The 18,186-nt window shown below is 44.6% G+C and overlaps 2 protein-coding genes and 1 pseudogene across 2 annotated transcripts in view; 1 reads left to right on the top strand and 2 right to left on the bottom strand.

Moving 5' to 3' along the window:
- Positions 1-10,744: 10,744 nt before the first annotated feature.
- LOC114786531 (synaptogyrin-3-like) lies at positions 10,745-13,439 on the bottom strand. Its single transcript, XM_028973715.1, has 4 exons — positions 13,088-13,439; positions 12,740-12,974; positions 12,062-12,207; positions 10,745-11,783 (listed from the first exon to the last, which is right to left on the bottom strand). Exons 1-4 carry the CDS (start codon positions 13,214-13,216, stop codon positions 11,571-11,573), a joined length of 723 nt encoding a protein of 240 aa, XP_028829548.1. The 5' UTR covers positions 13,217-13,439; the 3' UTR covers positions 10,745-11,570.
- Positions 13,440-15,840: 2,401 nt separating this feature from the next.
- LOC114787253 (uncharacterized) lies at positions 15,841-15,993 on the bottom strand (annotated as a pseudogene).
- Positions 15,994-17,772: 1,779 nt separating this feature from the next.
- The window catches only part of myo15ab (myosin XVAb), a 40,583-nt gene continuing 40,169 nt past the window's right edge, over positions 17,773-18,186 (top strand). The window contains exons 1-2 of the mRNA XM_028971770.1: positions 17,773-17,878; positions 18,014-18,048. The gene's annotated coding sequence lies outside the window, so the exon portion shown is untranslated. The remainder of the gene's footprint in view (positions 17,879-18,013; positions 18,049-18,186) is intronic.

The raw sequence follows: 18,186 nt of genomic DNA, 5'->3' as shown, positions 1-18,186 counted from the left end.
CACAACAATATATACTGTGTGTGTGTGTGTGTTATATGCCACAACATTATGGCTGTTATAAGGTGAAAACACTTGCATTATCTCAGTAAAGTGGGTGGGATTTATTACAGATATTCTTGTTCTTGAAGCTGATGGCAAAATGCAAATATTTGAACGAGTTGTGATGTCTACATATGTGGTCTGGGCACTTGTATGATGTCCAAAGTAGGAAAGGTGATGAGCCACTGACAGGGTCGTGGTGCTGGATTGGAAATGGGCAGCAGGAATCTGGCCCAGTCTGATCATACCACTGATCTACCACTGCTTCACTAGCAAGAGGAAGATGATGGTGGGAAGCCCAATACCAGCAATAGTTTCCTAATGAAGCCACAGATCTGATTCCCCCTGAATTGCTTAACCAGGTAAAAATACTTTTTAAAAATACTTACACACACACACACACAGTCTCATTCCTTTTCTGTCTGAACAGGCCTGACGGTGCATGGTAAAGTGTGTGTGTGTGTGTGTGTGTGTGTGTGTGTGTGTGTGTGTGTGTGTGTGTGTGTGTGTGAGAAGGTGTGAAAGTGTACCATGCCTAACTCAGGTGTGGCAGGGAGGAGCTGTTTGATGAAAAATACAACCTGCAGGCAAAGCAGGAAAGAAAGGTGGAATGCTTGTTCCTTCATGTTTATGTATGCGTGGGACATTTTTTGTGAGAGATTTGTCCAGAAGTTATGTAGAACAAAGTGCAATGAAATGCTTGCTTACATGCAGAGAGAGAGAGAGAGAGAGAGAGAGAGAGAGAGAGAGAGCAGGTCAGCACTTTGTTTCCTGTGCATGTAACAGAGAAATGCAGAGCCGTCTAATTCTATGCATGCTGGACCTGCTGCGGAGGCTCAGGTCTTCTGAGGTACAGGGGCCACTCCTGAAGACTTTTTATGACTCTGCAGTGGCATTGGCATTGCTGGAGCAACAGCATCTCCACTGGGGCCTTAAAGAGACTGAACAGGTTGATCCGGAGGGCCAGCTCTCTTCTAGGATGCCCTCTGGACCCAGTGGAGGTGGTGAGTGACAGGAGAATGGTGGCTAAGCTGTCATCCCTGCTGGACAACATCTCCCACCCCATGCAGTAGACCCTGACAGCACTGAGCAGCTCCTTCAGTGGCAGGCTACTGCACCCACGATGTGGGAAGGAGAGGTTCAGAAGGTCTTTTCTTCCAACCGCTGTCAGACTCTACAACAAAGACCTCACAGTTGACCACACATACACAGACAAACACACACTTCAAATACACCACGGTAATTACCAACTGTACAGGTGTACCCATTGTACATGTGTAGATTTCAATTGTACATTTGTAGTTATATACATATACATATTTATTTTTTGCTGCTATTACCTCTGTATTCTATCCACTTTCTGCTGTGACAAATGCAATTTCCCACTTGTGGGACTAACAAAGGTCGATCTTATCTTATCAAATACTCAAATGCAATAATTAAATCATTTTAAAAAAGTACAAACCACAACACCATCAGTGAAGTTTAAATTTACAGTATTTACCAGACATTAAATTACATTAAATTTTACCTCCTCATTTATGGATATTGTCCTTATTATGACATACAAAATATGCTTCACTGTAGCAAGTTAACAAGGCAAAAGAAAATTAATCTATAATCTATAAGAACAGAAGAAGAATATAGTTCCTGCTAGTTCCTATCCTGAATTGTGTGATGTGATAAGATGATCCTTTATTAGTTCCACATTGTCACAGCAGAAAGTGGATATTACAAGATATATTAAAGTTCAATATACAAATAAATAGTCTATAAAAAACAGTGGATGTGAGTTTTTAATATATATCAGTATATACATAAAAAAACTATTTGTGAACGTCTGTATATGTAGAATTTAAGTACGTTTACATATGTACAGAGTGGGTGAATACACACATATTGCACATAAGAACATGGAAATAGTCTATTGCATGTGTGTGTTTGTGTAGTCAGCTGTTGTAGAGCCTGGCAGCGGTTGGCAGGAGAGACCTTCTGAGTCTGCGTCCCACATCGTGGTGCCACTGCCTGCCTCTGAAGGAGCTGCTCAGTGCTGCCAGGGTCTCCTGCATGGGGCGGGAGATGTTGTCCAGCAGGGAGGACAGCTTAACCAGGCTAAATTACATACCTAGTCTGGACAAAACAGCGCAGCATGAACGCGGCCATAGCACCATGTGATGATTTTTGGCTTTATGGCTGTCATATATAGTTTTTATTGCCATTTTTTTTTAAATAACTTTCAGCTGTTCAGTTGTTACTGTGTACACATCAGAAACACATCAGTTGTCTTGTATTGTCCAACCTTATCTTTTTGGGTTTGCATTGTCTTCTTGGTGTCTTTTCAGTCCACAGTGCACCTGTGTAACCCACCCCTTCACCAAATCTACGATTTGTAAAGGCTCAAAATAATTATATAACGCCATCACAAACATGTAGGACGATGTCCATATTTCCTACTTGCTTTATTATTTATTTTATGTCCTTCAGTAATAATATTCTTTCTGAATAGGACATTTTATTTTGCTTACACACACACACACACACACACACACACACACACATAAACCTCCAGTTATAATGGAGAGTGTGGGCTCTAGCATGCCACAACCTTTTACAAACACTTGCTCACTGTACCAGTATTGTCTTAATTTAGTTAAACTATCGGAATCTTGACAGTGTGTTCGTGTTGATGCCAAGAATTAACTGTAATAATATATGTGACCATTAGGGGGACCCAGAGGGATCAAAAGCACAGGGAAACGGCACAAAAAAGGTTGTAATAATAAAAACTAAAATAAAAAATGAAAATAATTTCATTAAAATGTCTCATCATTAAAACTTTTTTAAAAATCCACGATTCTGTAATCTTTGTTCATGTAAATGAGATTTTGCTTTAATATTTACTATATTATGCGTGGAGGTTTTAAGATCTCCCAGTTATAATACTTTACACATTTCTTCTACATTGTTTGCATGGAAGCTTAGTGAGATTGAGTAGTGGCCTGACATAATTCCCGGTCGCTGGCTGCCCGCTTGTGTTGTTGCTGCGGTTTCACTCTCCTCCCCAGATGGATTGCTGGTGTGAAGATAATTCTTGTACCCGAATAAACTTTGTGTCCACGTCCTCTTCATGAAATGCTGTGTGTGAAGTGGAAGTGTCCTTCATTCCAGCTGTTATCATGTCATGAACCTGGCGCTGGTGGGGTGGCTTAACATGAAGTCCTTTTCATTATGTGGACATGTGAATGAAGCGTCCGATACATTAAAAGCACAGACTTTAGCCTCTAGATGAAAATGGAGAAAAATCTGTATTTGTCATGGCCAACATGAGAGCGCCAGACCAGCCAGAAAGACCACGACCTGGAAGAGGAAACGGAAGCGTGCAGCGTCGAGTATAAAAGTCGGGTGACCCCGAGGAGGCGCTGCACGCTCTTTGTATGAGACAACTCATTCGAGACGCTCGCTCCCTTAAATCACGACCTAGATCTATTGACCCATGAATAACGAACTTCGCCTGCCCCTGACTCCGAGACTTGCTTAATCCTTTGGACCACGACGAAATCCATGTTCCCCTCCCAAGACGTCCTCCCGTCCAGCACACGATCCCGGACAATCCTGAAACCCGCCGTCTTCCGATTCCCTTCTGCCCCGGTAATCCCCACGGACCTCGACTTCCCTTCCCGCCGCGCTGCAGCACGTCCACTGCTTCCTCCACGTCCCCATTCCCCGCCAGTCTCTCCCTCACAGACCAAACGTCCCCGATCCTCCTCCCCAGCCCCTAGCATGTCTGCAAATGCGTCACAAAACTCACCCTGTGACAGTATTATTGCCCAGCTCTATTTATTGAACAATAATGATTATTCAAGGACTGTTTTACATTGATTGAACATCTCCAGAATATAATTACTTGTCTGAAACGTGTATGAAAACCACAGATCCATACAATTCTGTTAGCAGTAGAATCAAATTACAATATTGCTTAAGAAAAAGAGGGAATGTCTTATTTTCCTGTTCACTTTCAACTTGACACTGCCATACTAAAAAGTGTTTTAATTGGTCAAAAATCTGGAAAAGAAAATCACTAGGGCAAGAAAAGAATTTCAACATTGGTCTAATATTGCATTAGGTGGGAAATTTAAGAACATATAGACTGTCTTTTTCTCAGTTAGTCCATTAGAACCTTCGACTGATTTATTTTTTGAAGTTGAAGTGAGCTGAAGTGAAAGTAATTGTAATTGTGAAACACAGCACAGCACACGGTCTGTATTTAACTGTCACCCTCGGTGAGCAGTGGACACCATGACAGGCGCCCAGGGAGCAGCGTGTGGGGACGGGACCTTCATCAAGGGGACCACAGTGGCACCTTGGCGGTTCGGGATTCAAAGTGAAAACCTTCTGACCTTACCTGCTAGACCACCACCACCAGCTTTATTGTCACGTCAGCATGTTAGACGGTACGTAGTGAAACGAAATAACATTTCCCCGAAAACCAGGAGCTAACAACGTTACACACTGACATGAAGTGACACAGACAAACTGGCTACATAACCAAAGTAAAAATAGTGCAAAATGGAACAGGAATAATACATATGGAGATGCAGTTGTCCAGGCCTCAGATTCTAGACACGAATAAGTGTCTGTAATTACTGACTAGATTTGAACGTGAGAGGCCGATATAAAAAATAAGGCTCTTGATATTTGTGTGTCAATTTTAGAGGGTGCGGCATCCAAAAATTATGATTTCAATTTCATCGCCATCTCATCTGGCCCTTGCTGCACATTGGAAAGTCATGTGACCACCACGCCACATGTGCCACTGCCTAAACTTTTCAGCAGGTATTTAATTTTCTCATAATTCTATATTTATTTTTTCCATTGCACAGCTCTTTTTAAAACCCACCAAACAGCCACAACTGTAGTTTTTGCGTTACATATTGATCCACCGGTAACTGCTGTAACAGAAATAGGCTTCCGTAATGAAGTGAGAAACACTGAATATCTTATTAGTGGAGTAGAAAATAAGCAAACCTACACCATGCCACAGTGTGAGAGAAACTCCATTTTGGTCTGTATGAAGATGATCTGAAATCCCGCTACAACACCAAAACAAAGAAAGCTACTTCAGTGTGCTCTAAAGATTTTTAGTAAACTTTATATGTAATGGTGGGTTTTATTTTACGTAATACTAGTTACGTTTCATTCAGGCTTTTTCAGTCCACAAAATAGAGGGAGAATTAAAAAATATATATAATTAAGATTAAGACTGAATAGAACTATTCTATAACACAAGTCACTTTATCCCCATAACCAGTGGTCAGATTTCTGAACAAGTATGACGTATGTAGTACTTCTTGTACTACTGAGTACTTCAATATAAAGTTATGACAAAAGCCATAAAAGCAGTTGGAAACTTGAAGTGTGATATAACAAATTTCATATACCATACCATACCCTATTTATTCATAGAGCACTTTAACACAACTGACCAAAGTGCTGTACATTAAAATAAAAAAAAGTTAAATTAGCAGGATCAAAACAGACATGGATAAGTAGGTCTGATAAATAGGAGTCGAGCCATTCGGTGATAAAAAAAAAAAAAAAGAATTTTAAACCGGACTGTAAAACAGACAGGGAGCCAGTGTAGTGAGGCTAAGATCGGTTTTCTGTGGTCTCGCCTGTTTGTACCAGTGAGAAAACGTGCAGTTGCATTTTGTACTAATTGTAGGCAAGCTAGAGATGTCTGGCTGATCCGAAAAAGCAATGAATTACAGAAGTCAAGGCGGGATGTAATGAAAGAGTGGATCACTGTTTCCAGATTTCGCTTGGAAAGGACAGGCTGAGTTTAGACAGGCGCCTCAGCTGAAAAATGCACAATTTTACAATATTGTTAACCTGTGCATCCATTTTCAGAGTTGAGTTCATTTTAACACTGAGGTTTGTAATCAATTATATAAATTAAACATATATAAAATGAACTTTGAATGTCAGGGTTATGATAAAGTTATTGCACTAAAATCTGTATTTTTTAGGTAACCAGTTATGTTTATGCTGTAAAATGATTAGCAAGCATAGTTTGCTAAATCGTCAAATTTATTGTTATTGTCAGGTTACTCAAAAATATTGCAATATTATTTTGGGGCCATATCGGCTGCTTGGTGTTAAATTCATTGTGCTTCATCTTTATTTAGCTGTAGCGGTCCCCTGACATGAAAAATGTATTTGCATTTATTTACAATTCCAGCATTTACCAGACGTCCTTATCCAGAGCAACTTACAACCAGTAGTTACAGGGACAGTCCCCCCCTGGAGACACTCAGGATGAAGTGTCCTGCTCAGGGACACAGAAGAACCTGGGTCTTCTGATTTATAGGCGAGTGTGTTACCCCACTACATTTACATTTACATTTACGGCATTTGGCAGACGCCCTTATCCAGAGCGACTTACAGCGTGCTTTCAAGTTACCATCGATGAAGAGATCAATTCCGGTTCACTAGGACCCCAACTATGAATACATCTTTTTAGTCACTCTGTTGTAGATTCTGTACACAAAGTTCAACAACAAGAAAATTACAATTTAATCTAAATATTCTTTAAAGAGGAAGGTCTTGAGCTGTCGTTTGAAGGTGCTCAGTGACTGAGCTGTTCTGACCTCGAGGGGAAGTTCATTCCACCACCGAGGGGCCAAGACGGAGAAGAGTCTAGATGAATGTCTTCCTTTTACCTTCAGAGATGGAGGGACCAGGCGAGCAGTACTGGAGGCTCGGAGTAAATGAGGTGCAGTGTGAGGTGTAATAAGGGCTGTGAGGTAGGATGGTGCTACTCCATGTTTGGCTTTGTAGGCCAGCATCAGTATTTTGAACCTGATGCGTGCAGCTACTGGGAGCCGGTGGAGGGAACGTAGCAGAGGGGCGGTGTGGAGGACTTGGGAAGGTTGAAGATCAGTCGTGCTGCTGCATTTTGTAGTAGTTGTAGAGGTGGGATGGTACATAGTGGTAGACCAGCTAGAAGGGAGTTGCAGTAGTCCAGTCATGAGATAACTAAGGACTGAACCAGTAGTTGGGTGGCCTGTGTTGACAGATAAGGGCGGATTCGTCTGATATTGTAGAGAAGGAATCTGCATGAGTGGGAAAGGTTGCTGATGTGAGTCGAGAAGGAGAGTTGGAAGAACCTGCTGGAATGAATATTAGTTCAGTTTTGGTGGGATTGAGTTGGAGGTGATGGGCTGCCATCCAAGACATGATGTCGGTTAGACATGCAGAGATTTTGGAAGCAGCATGTAGATCAGAGGGAGGAAAGGAGAAGAGGAGTTGTGTGTCGTCAGCATAGCAGTGGTAGGATAATCCATATGAGGAAATGACCTCACCAAGTGACCTCGTGTAGAGGGAGAAAAGGAGAGGACCTAGCACTGAGCCTTGAGGGACACCAGTGGAGAGTCTACGTGAGGTAGAGGTGGATCCTTTCCAAGTCACTTGGTAAGATCGCTCATCAAGGTAGGAAGCAAACCACTGCCATGCTGAGCCACGAATTCCAAGCCTCTTCAGGATTGACAAGAGAGTCTTGTGGTTAATGGTGTCAAATGCAGCAGAGAGGTCGAGGAGAATAAGAACTGATGACAGTTTTGCCAATCTGGCTGCATGTAGCTGCTCGGTAACCGCCAAAAGGGCAGTCTTGCTGGAATGAGCTGTTCTGAAGCCAGACTGGTTAGGATCCAGGAGGTTGTTCTGTGATAAATTGAGTGATAGCTGGTTGTAGACACAGCGCTCAAGGATTTTGGATAGAAATGAGAGGAGGGAAACTGGTCTGTAATTGTTAATGTCTGTAGGATCAGCAGTGGGTTTCTTTAGGATTGGAAGAACCCTGGCTGTTTTAAAGGCGGATGGTACGTGGCCATATGAGATTGAGCTGTTTATGATATAAGAAATGAAAGGGATGAGGTCAGGGGAGATAGTTTGAAACATTGCAGAAGGTATTGTATCTAGTGGACAGGTGGTTGGGTTGCCTGTGGATATAATCTGAATGATTTCATCAGATGTGATCTTAGAAAATTGATTTAGAGTAGTTGTCGAATTTTCAGAAGGAAGAGTAGGATTAGTGTTGGAGAATGTCTCACAGATTTTTTCAATCTTCCCTGTGAAGAAGTTGGCAAAATCATCAGCTGTTAAGGAAGTTGGGGCAGGGGGAGTCGGGGGGTTGAGTAGGGATAAGAAGATGTTGTGGAGTTTTTGAGGGTTGTGGGCAGAGGCTTCTAGTTTTGCTTTGTAGAAAGCAGTTTTAGTAGTAGTGAGGTTAGTAGAAAATTTGCGCAGAAGATTCTGGTAATCCAGTAGGTCTAAGTCAAGTTGAGATTTCTTGTATTTTCTCTCCGCTGCTCGAAGAACTCTTCAATTGCTGCGCAATGTATCGGAGAGCCAGGGCGCAGGGGGAGAAGTCCTTTTGGGTTTAGTTGATAGAGGACAGAGTTGATCAATGGAAAGGGAAAGTGAGGAGAGGAGAGAGTTAGTAGCGGTCTCTAGTGGTAAGGAGAGGAATGAGTCAGGGGTTGGGAGATGTGAAAGAATGCAGGAAGATAAAGATGAAGGTGAGACAGTGTGAAGGTTTTGTCTAATGAAGGATGGATGGGGGACAGTTGTGGATCCTGTAGGTACAGTGAGTGTAAAGGTCAGGAAGTGGTGGTCAGAGATGTGAAGGGGAGTGGAAGAAAGGTCAGAAGTTGGAGAAGGACGACTGAAGACCAGGTCCAAGACATTCCCTCCTTTGTGTGTGGGAGAGATGTTGCTGTTGGTCAAGGAAAAAGAGTGGAGAAGGGGAAGAAGGCAGGATGATTGGAGCAGGGCTGATGGAAGGTTGAAGTCACCAAGGAGAGTTAGGGGGGTTTCTAAAGAGAAAGTGCTGAGGAGAGTGTCCAATTCATCTATAAAGGGCCCAAGTGGCCCTGGAGGGCGATATAAGACTATGAGAATGATGTTCACAGGAGAAGAAACTGAGACTGCATGGAATTCGAAAGAAGAGATGCTAAGACTAGGCTACTAACCACCCACTAAGCCCTTTTATGTTGGTCGTAGTGTCCCCTAATTCTGTATCTAAAGTCTCCTTCTGAAATTCAGGTGCAGAATTACAGCCAGTTTGATCCAGACCCACAATGAGATTTCCCAGGATGCACCATTTCAGTGTCTGTAGCTTTAAATGTTAATGAGGAGAAGAGAGGCGGGATAAGCTGGAGAGCAGCATATAGAAGTTGAGCAAGCATTTGCGTTAATGATGTTAATTAACGTTTCGCGCAGACAGGAGGTCGTGTTGGTGTTTTTCCAGACAAAAAAACAAAAGAACCCACTGTGAGTCTTGTGCGACGGAACTAAAGAAATAGATTTGTGCTCATTTTTATCCAATAACCAAGCAACTGCAATGCTTTGCACATTTGGTAGCCATGACGGTCGGTGGAGATAATGTTTTAGGGGAGGGGCGGGAAATTCTCTGGGTGGAAAAAGCACGAGAAGCGGGAGGTCACCTTTCCCCTTATGATGACATAAGGGGACAAATTCCAGATCCGACCATTTCTAGCCACTGCAGGACAATAGACGGGCTAGGGAACCCATATTAATGAATTAATTTCATGATGGGGGACCTTTTATAAGAACCCTCAAACCTTATAACACACCATAGAATCCATACTGGATAGGTCCTTTTCACAATCATCAGCCCTTAAAACACACCAGAGCATACATGCTGTAGGGAAGCCCTTACAGTGTGTGCAGCGTACTCAGTGTGGGATGGGTTTTTCACACACATCAAACCTAATCATACACCAGAGGATAGCCGTATTATTCTGACCAGTGTGGGAATAGTTTTTCCGGAGCATCAAACTTTAAAAAGCCCTATCATTGTGTGCAATGTGGGATGACTTTTTCACAATCATCAAACCTTACAACACATCAGAAGATACATACTGGAGTGAGACCTTACAAGTGTGACCAATGTGGGAAGAGTTTTTCAGAATTACCGAGCCTTCTATGACACCAGATTGTACATACTGAAGAGAAGCTTTACAAGTGTGTACAGTGTGGCTTGAGTTTTTCTCAAACATCACACCTAATCAAACACCAGAGAACACCAACTGCGGATATACTTGTCTGAATAATACCTCGGACGGTATCCTTCAAGTCCTGTAAGTTGACGTGTTGACTCCACCAGACCTCGGAAGGTATCTTTCAAGTCCTATTAGTTGAGGTGGTGGCTCCACCAGACCTCGGAAGGTATCCTACAAGTGCTGTAGGTTGAGGTGGTGGCTCGACCAGACCTTGGAAGGTATCCTTAAAATACTGTAAATTGAGGTGGTGACTCCACCAGACCTCGGAAGGTATCCTACAAGTGCTGTAAATTGAGGCTTTTCATGCTGCATTATCCCAGCAGAACTTGGAAGAACTACTGAACTATTGAAGTTAACAGCGGAACTACTGGCTATGATAACAGCAGATTAGAATCAATGATAAAAATAAATTGAACTCAAACCAACACCTCAATAATAACTCTCAGCATGGTTTCCTGGTCCCCAAATGGAGATGCTTGCAATCTTCAATTTATTTAATATTTTATAGTTTCATCTTATAGGGCAGTTTGTCTTCTGTTTTCTGTGTTATGTTGTGCAATTTAAAACTTGAACTCACCCCAAAGGTTTTCTACATTACAAAACATTTTATTAATGACATTTGGCACACAACCTCGTCCAGAGCGACTTGCAAACAGTCGTTACAACGTTAGTAAGCGGGGTTTGAAGCTGGGACGTCGTGGTCTTCTGGTTTATAGGCATCAGTGGCGCAATGCTTACACCAATACATTTGGAAATAGAGTGTAGATGAATTACCATGCAAGTTTTCCTCACCCTCTGTTCTAACATTTTCAACCCATCTTTCCTCACACATTAACATTAACATGTAAATGATTGGAACGTTGTATGTGAGTAAAAACAAAACTGCCCTCTTTTTCATATTCTATCTTTAATATGAATTATGCATGTGTTGGTTAATAATAATGTTCTTATTGTAACTCTTTTAAATGATTAAAACTGATGTAAAAACCCTGTAAAATCACTCTCCACTCTGGAACTGAAGCAGCTGCAGTTTCGGACCTGAAGAAGCTGGCCTGACATTTCATCCCGATGGACGATGTTGAAGGACAAGTCTGGTCTAACGTGACGTCTGAAATCTACTGGTAGCTGTTTCCTACTTCCACCAGCATGACACAGTGCTCCTGTGCAGAAACGGCGACTTTGTCAAAGTGGAACATTTCTGTAACTGTCACATGTCACCGTTCATGCATTAATGTAAACACAGATTGTTAGTACATGTGGTGGTGTCGGGTCTCCATGGATTTTAACCAAAAAAAGTGAAAGTGTTTGTTTAAAACAAAAATGAACATAGAAGAAACCGAATCAGTCCTCCATTCAGATCCTTCCTCAGCAGGGAGGTTCCTCAACATGCAGGTCACGGCCACATCTTCACAAGGCTGATGTGCAAACAGCACATGCTGCATGACAGGGTCAGAAGGCGGGCGGAGGGACATGGTGGCCCTGTGGGCGGGTCTCCAACATCTGGAGGACTGGTGGACCCTTGTAGTCGTTAAGACTGGTCTGACCAATCACGTCTGTCGGAGACTGGGACTTTGGGGCGTGGTGGTCCAGGTGCTGCATGCTGAAGAGCGATAGGTCAGTGCCGAGCAGCAACTTCTGAGCAGCCAATAGCGTCAGAGCAGCCTGTCAGTCAGAGAAGATGGCAGATATTAACACTGTGTGTTATAATTCTATTCTTGTGTTTTCAGTGTGATGCTCTGAAAAGCGTTCAGTTCTATTCTCCGGTGTTCTGCCACGTTTCTAGATGTTTTTATGGTGAAATTCATGACCTATCACATGGTGGTGTTATTTGCAGTGTCGTTCCTTCCTTTGACTGTGGATCATATATTTAATTTTTCATCGTAGTTCCCATGAATTGTAGCTGTTTATTTCAACACCTTGAATGTGTGTGTGTGTGTTACCCAGATAAGGATGGAGAAAAAGCAGAAGGCGATGGCCGCCCTCGCCGCATCTGCTGCCTGCTCCAATGGGAGTTCAGCAGGGGAGGTCTGGCCCCACTGATTGGCCAGGAAGCAGAAGCCAACAAACCACAGGAACGTCCAGAAACCTGAGAGGACAATAAAAAAGGTAAAGAACACAATCTTCTGTGGGTGAAGGTTTTTTACTGGATCAGACAACACTGACATGCTCTCCTCATGTTCATGTTGTGTAGGTATCTCTCCTGAAAACAGCACCTCCAGCAGAACAAGGCTCCTCCTGCTCTCCCCACATTCATGTTGTGTAGGTATCTCACCTGAAAAGACCCTCTCCAGGAGAACAATTCTCCTCCTGCTCTCCTCATGTTCATGTTGTGTAGGCACCTCACCTGAAAAGACCATCTCCAGGAGAACAATTCTCCTCCTGCTCTCCCCATTTACATTTACATTTACAGCATTTACCAGACGGCCTTATCCAGAGCGACTTACAATCAGTAGTTAGAGGGACAGTCCCCCCCTGGAGACACTCAGGGTTAAGTGTCTTGCTCAGGGACATGATGGTAGTAAGTGGGGTTTGAACCTGGGTCTTCTGGTTCATAGGCGAGTGTGTTACCCACTAGGCTACTACCACCCTGTCACATTCATGTTGTGAAGGTATCTCACCTGAAAAGAGCATCTCCAGGAGAACAATTCTCCTCCTGTCCTTGACGCTGCTGATCTGGGGGAACCAGGCGTCCAGCAGCAGCAGGCCGATGGTGGCGAGGAAGGTGAGGACCCCCACGCTGATGGCGTAGTTGCAGGCCATGTGGCTCTTGTTGAAGATGCAGTGCAGGCGCTCGCTGCCTGAGTTGATGTAACCCTCATTTACGACGGGGGCAAAGACAGCGATGGAGAAGAACTGCAAAGCAGCAGACACATGCGCAGCGTGACTGGGTAGAAGATATGAGAATATCGCGCGATGACGTCACGTTATGGATTTTCTTCTCCATCATAATAAGATGACGGTCTCACCCAGGCCAGGATACGCAGCACCGTCCGCGGCTGGCGGATGAAGGTCCCCGGGCTGCTGGGCGCCCCGCTCCGTCCGGTCCGCTCCTCCATCCCGCCGCGGCCGCGGGGCTCTGCCGTTCCGCGCGTCATCCGCAGCAGCGGAGCCGGTGATTGGCTGGAGCCCGCCCCCGTGACGCAGGGAGGAAGAGGAGGGTGACGTCATCCGCTCTTCACACCTGCTCTCCTATTATAGATAAATAGAGAGAGGGAGAGCGAGAGAGGGAGATAAGTGAGAGAGGAAGAGAGAGAAAGAGAGAGAGAGGACGAGGAGTGAGAGAGAGAGAGAGAGAGAGGGAGACAGAGGGAGAGACACAGAGAGAGAGGGAGAGAGAGAAAGAGAGAGAGGAAGAGGAGTGAGGGAGAGAGAGAGAGGGAGACAGAGGGAGAGAGAGAGAGGGAGAGAAGTGAGAGAGGGAGAGAGAGGAGTGAGAGAGAGAGAGGGAGAGACACAGAGAGAGAGGGAGACGGAGAGAGAGAGAGAGGGAGAGAAGAGAGAGAGGGAGAGAAGTGAGAGGAGTGAGAGAGGGAGACATAGGAAGAGAGAGAGGGAGGGAGAGAGAGAGGGAGAGAATTGAGAGAGAGAGAGAGAGAGAGGGAGAGGAGTGAGAGAGGGAGACAGAGGGAGAGAGAGAGAGAGAGGGAGAGACAGACAGAGAGAGAGAGAGTGATAGAGAGAGTCTCAAGACTGGATTACTGTAACTCCCTTCTAGCTGGTCTACCTCTATGCACCATCCAACCTCTACAACTCTTCAACCTTCCCAAGTTCTCCACACCGCCCCTCTGCTACGGTCCCTCCACTGGCTCCCAGTAGCTGCACGCATCAGGTTCTAAATACTGATGCTGGTCTACAAAGCCAAACATGGAGTAGCACCATCCTACCTCACAGCCCTTATTACACCTCGCACTGCACCTGGTATACTCCGAGCCTCCAGTACTGCTCGCCTGGTCCCCCCATCTCTGAAGGTAAAAGGAAGACGCTCATCTAGACTCTTCTCCATCTTGGCCCCTCGGTGGTGGAATGAACTTCCAGCTCAGTCACTGAGCACCTTCACACGGCAGCTCAAGACCTTCCTCTATAGAGAAGATTTAGATTAACTTGGAACCTTCTTCTTGTCTGACTTCTGTATTAGACAGTCCCCCCCTGGAGACACTCAGGGTTAAGTGTCCTGCTCAGGGACATGATAGTAGTAAGTGGGGTTTGAACCTGGGTCTTCTGGTTCATAGGCGAGTGTGTTACCAACTAGACTACTAGCACCCTACTTGATGACAGCACAGATACACGTACACACTTTCACGTGTCAAGTGTTTTACTGACAGGCTGGTAAAAGAAGTATATGATCAAGCCTGGATATGAGGCCTTGAATGCAGCTTGGCTGACCCCATCCAGGTCCACTTCCGGGTCGGCGGGCCTGGAGGTGGAGCGTGACAGAATGATTTGATGAGGGATTCTCCTCGCTGACCTGGCAACCCTGCTGAGGAGCTCCACGCCTGAAGTCCAGCATCGTAATGAGGTTATCAGATTACGGGCAGCAGGAATCAGATCAGAATCTGGTAACCCGAGACTGTCTTACCTCAGAATCCACACACAGGGTCATTTCGAATTAGGGTTTGTGTGTGTGTGTGAGAGAGAGACAGAGAGAGAAAGAGAGAGAGAATTGCTGTGTGTGTGTCTCATTATAAGAAAGCGATGGGATCGCTCTGCAGTGAAGGTTAGTGTTTCACTGCAGGATTAATTATGCTTTAATCAGCTGTTCTACACCAACACTTAATCATTGATATTGGGTTCACACACACACACAAATATGCAAGTAGTGACACCTGGAACACTCAGATTTTCCATTTCAGTCCTACAGTAAACATGACACAGTGACATCGGCTGCTTGTCTTCGTGTGATGTCATCTTCACATCTTTCTGCTGATGTGGGGAGAAGGTTGCTGGACTGACTCATGAGAACCGTTCCTGTGTCAGCTGTATTACAGTTTTCGTCTTGATTGCAAAAGCACAATTCTTTAAATTATGTTACACAAATCCTTTTACTGCTTCACTCAACTACAGAAACGTCCACTGTTCAGGTCAAGTCTTCGCTCAGAACTGTGTAATCCTACACCTAAACCAGACCTTGACCACGGCTGGTTCAAGACAGGCTTATGAAGGGGGCACATGGTGGCTACGGAGGCAGAGAATGGGTGACGCGGGGTGTTCTGGGTAACTGGAATTCACTTCGTCAGGCCTCTAACCTAAGACCTGTCCAACTTGGATGTCCCACCTGAAGGCTGAGCTTTGGGTCCCAGAAACTAAAAACTGAAACATGACAAGGGTTGGCGTGGTTGAATAATTGCATCTGACTGCATGCTGGGCTGGGGTGGAGAGTGAATAAGCTTTACTTGGTGTCTGGGTCCTCCAGTCGGCTCTATACAGCAGACAGGCTGACGGTGGTGCTTGTGGGAAAGAAACACTTCTCTAAGAGACTAGTTTCCCATTGACTGTAGATATATATTTTTGCGATTTTTCCTGTTGTGGGGTAAAAAAAAACTAAAAAGTGAAGTGATTGTGATACACAGCACACAGTGAAATTTGTCCTCTGCATTTAACAGTGAACAGTGGGCGGCCATGACAGGCGTCCGGGGAGCAGTGTGTGGGGACGGTGCTTTGCTCAGTGGCGCATCAGTGGCACCTTGGCAGATCGGGATTCGAACCGGCAACCTTCTGATCACAGGGGAGAGCGCGAACGCAGTCCCCCACTACCAGAAATGATGCAGTGGAGATTCCCCCATTCGTAGGGTCAGCACAGCCGGAGTGCGATGGCTGAGCCTCGCCCTGGTAAACCGCCTACTTGATCACGGTATCTCCCCTGCCAGGTAAACACCCAGCTCACACTGTACGATGAAATGGAATAAAAAAAGCTCACGATCGTACGGTTTCATTGCTCAGATGTGACCTGACTGCTCACGATACAGAATAAGTGCAACAACCCACATCAGTAGCGAAATGTGCAGAGAAATAAATGGCGAAACTTAAGCACTATACACGTCCTCCCTGTTGTTCCGGTCATGATAGGTAGGCGAGACCACCTTAAAAAGCTCGTATCTGCCACAGTTGAATAATGCAAGAGGTTCCAAGACCAGCCGATTGTGGGTCGTGGCCTGGTTGGGATGGTTTAATCGGTGAACGTACAATCCAAATACTTTCTACACTAAAAACTTTTTTTCTTGATTTCTGAGATAAATTTCCCAAATTGCTACAAGAGTGAGCAGTGGGCAGCCATGAAAGACGCCCTGGGAGCAGTGTGTTGGGACGGTACCTTCATCAAGGGGACCTCAGTGGGCACCAAGACAGGGACCAGTGTGGGGGGACGGTACCTTCATCAAGGGGACCTCAGTGGGCACCATGACAGGGACCAGTGTGGGGGGACGGTACCTCAGTGGCACCTTGGCGGATCGGGATTCGATCCGGCAACCTTCTGATTACGGAGCCGCTTCCTTAACCGGTAGGCCACCACTGCACCACAAGCCCTGTAGACTGAGGAGGGGGCGGTGCTGTGGCCTGATTGGTAGGTTACATATCATTGTTGTTATTACTACTGCTTAATTAAGTTAATAGGCTTTGCTATGCAGGTTCATTCATGTTGATGTGTTCTCTTCATATTAATACACGGTAATAACCACTAGTTTTAAGAATAGTGGAATGTTTGTGGCGCCCCCTGGATGACGCCCTTAACATTTGCATAATGGCACAAGCCTGCTCTGGGTACAGTTTGGGGAATTTAGCTCAGAAATCAAGAAAACCAGAAAATTTTTAGTGTAGAAAGTATTTGGATTGTTATGGTATTTACCTTGCTTTCAAGTCTGAATAAAGCAATTTAAAATGTACTTACCTTTACTTCAGTGTTCTGATTACCACCATGGTATCATTCTGTGCAGCTCAAACCCTACAAGATGCTTTGGTGTGTTCTCCAGTCATGGAGAAATAGGTTCTACTGTCATTCCCTGCAGCTGCTTGAGATCATCCTGGGTTTAATGAATGGTTTAAATTTCAGTCTGAGTTGGATATGGAGAATATCAGGAACACAGATGATCATGAAGATAACCGTTTCAAGCTGATTAACTGGAGTATAACTGTACACACCACTGCTGAAGCTTTTGTTTTATTCATTTAATTTACTATGACTGTCACAGAATAGGGAAATGGTGGCCCATTGGTGTTCTAATGAACAAGGACAAACAGTCCATCATCTAAAATTAATTCAGCCATAATGTCTAACAGCCCTAATGCTGAACCCTGGAGGAGTGTAGGTCACCAAAAATAGGTTTTGCTATGGAAGGTCTTTTGTTTTTATTATGCATAAACATGATCTGTGGTTTTTAAGCACTTTTTTAAGTCCAAGATGTTGCACCATAGAGGAGTAAATAAGCCATGAGCATGAGTTCTGAACCAGGTCTGGGTTAGTAACACACTTCTTTCAGCAGTTTCTCACACGCACACACACACACACACACACACACACACACAACCAAACACATACACATAGAGGTCGTTTCCTGAGATGTAGTGGGTTGCAGTGTTGTGGTCTGTGCATTATTAATGAAGGAATGTGGGCTAGAGCTTGAGTTACAGAAGCTACACCAATAAACTAAGGCTCCTTCTGACCCAATCCCCCCCACCCCAAACACACGCGCACTCATCAGATGTGTGTCATTGCTGGATCCCCACAGGAGAAAAGGCTTGCGTCACACATTTGAGAGGAAGAGAAGGTGAGTGCATGACAGACACCTGACTGGAGTGTCCAGTAGGACAACTGAGGGATTAAACTGGAACTCACCTGTGTGGGTTTTTTTCTGTCTGTCTGTGTGTGTGTTACAACTCGCATTTCTGTGCTGTGACCCAAGAGACCATGTGGAAGAAGACCCCTTTAACTGGACAGGTGGGTGACCTACTGCCTTTAGTGGTCTGGGGTTTGTAGCTGCTAAACTGCCAGTTTCGAGAGATTTTGTCATTACTGCCTTTAGTAAACTCTGCTACATGTTACATGTTCAATGTGACGAGAACTGATTTTTTTTAA

The sequence above is a fragment of the Denticeps clupeoides genome, chromosome 3 (assembly GCF_900700375.1).
Source record: "Denticeps clupeoides chromosome 3, fDenClu1.1, whole genome shotgun sequence".
Lineage (NCBI taxonomy): Eukaryota > Metazoa > Chordata > Actinopteri > Clupeiformes > Denticipitidae > Denticeps > Denticeps clupeoides.
This window is presented reverse-complemented; position numbering and strand designations above follow the sequence as displayed.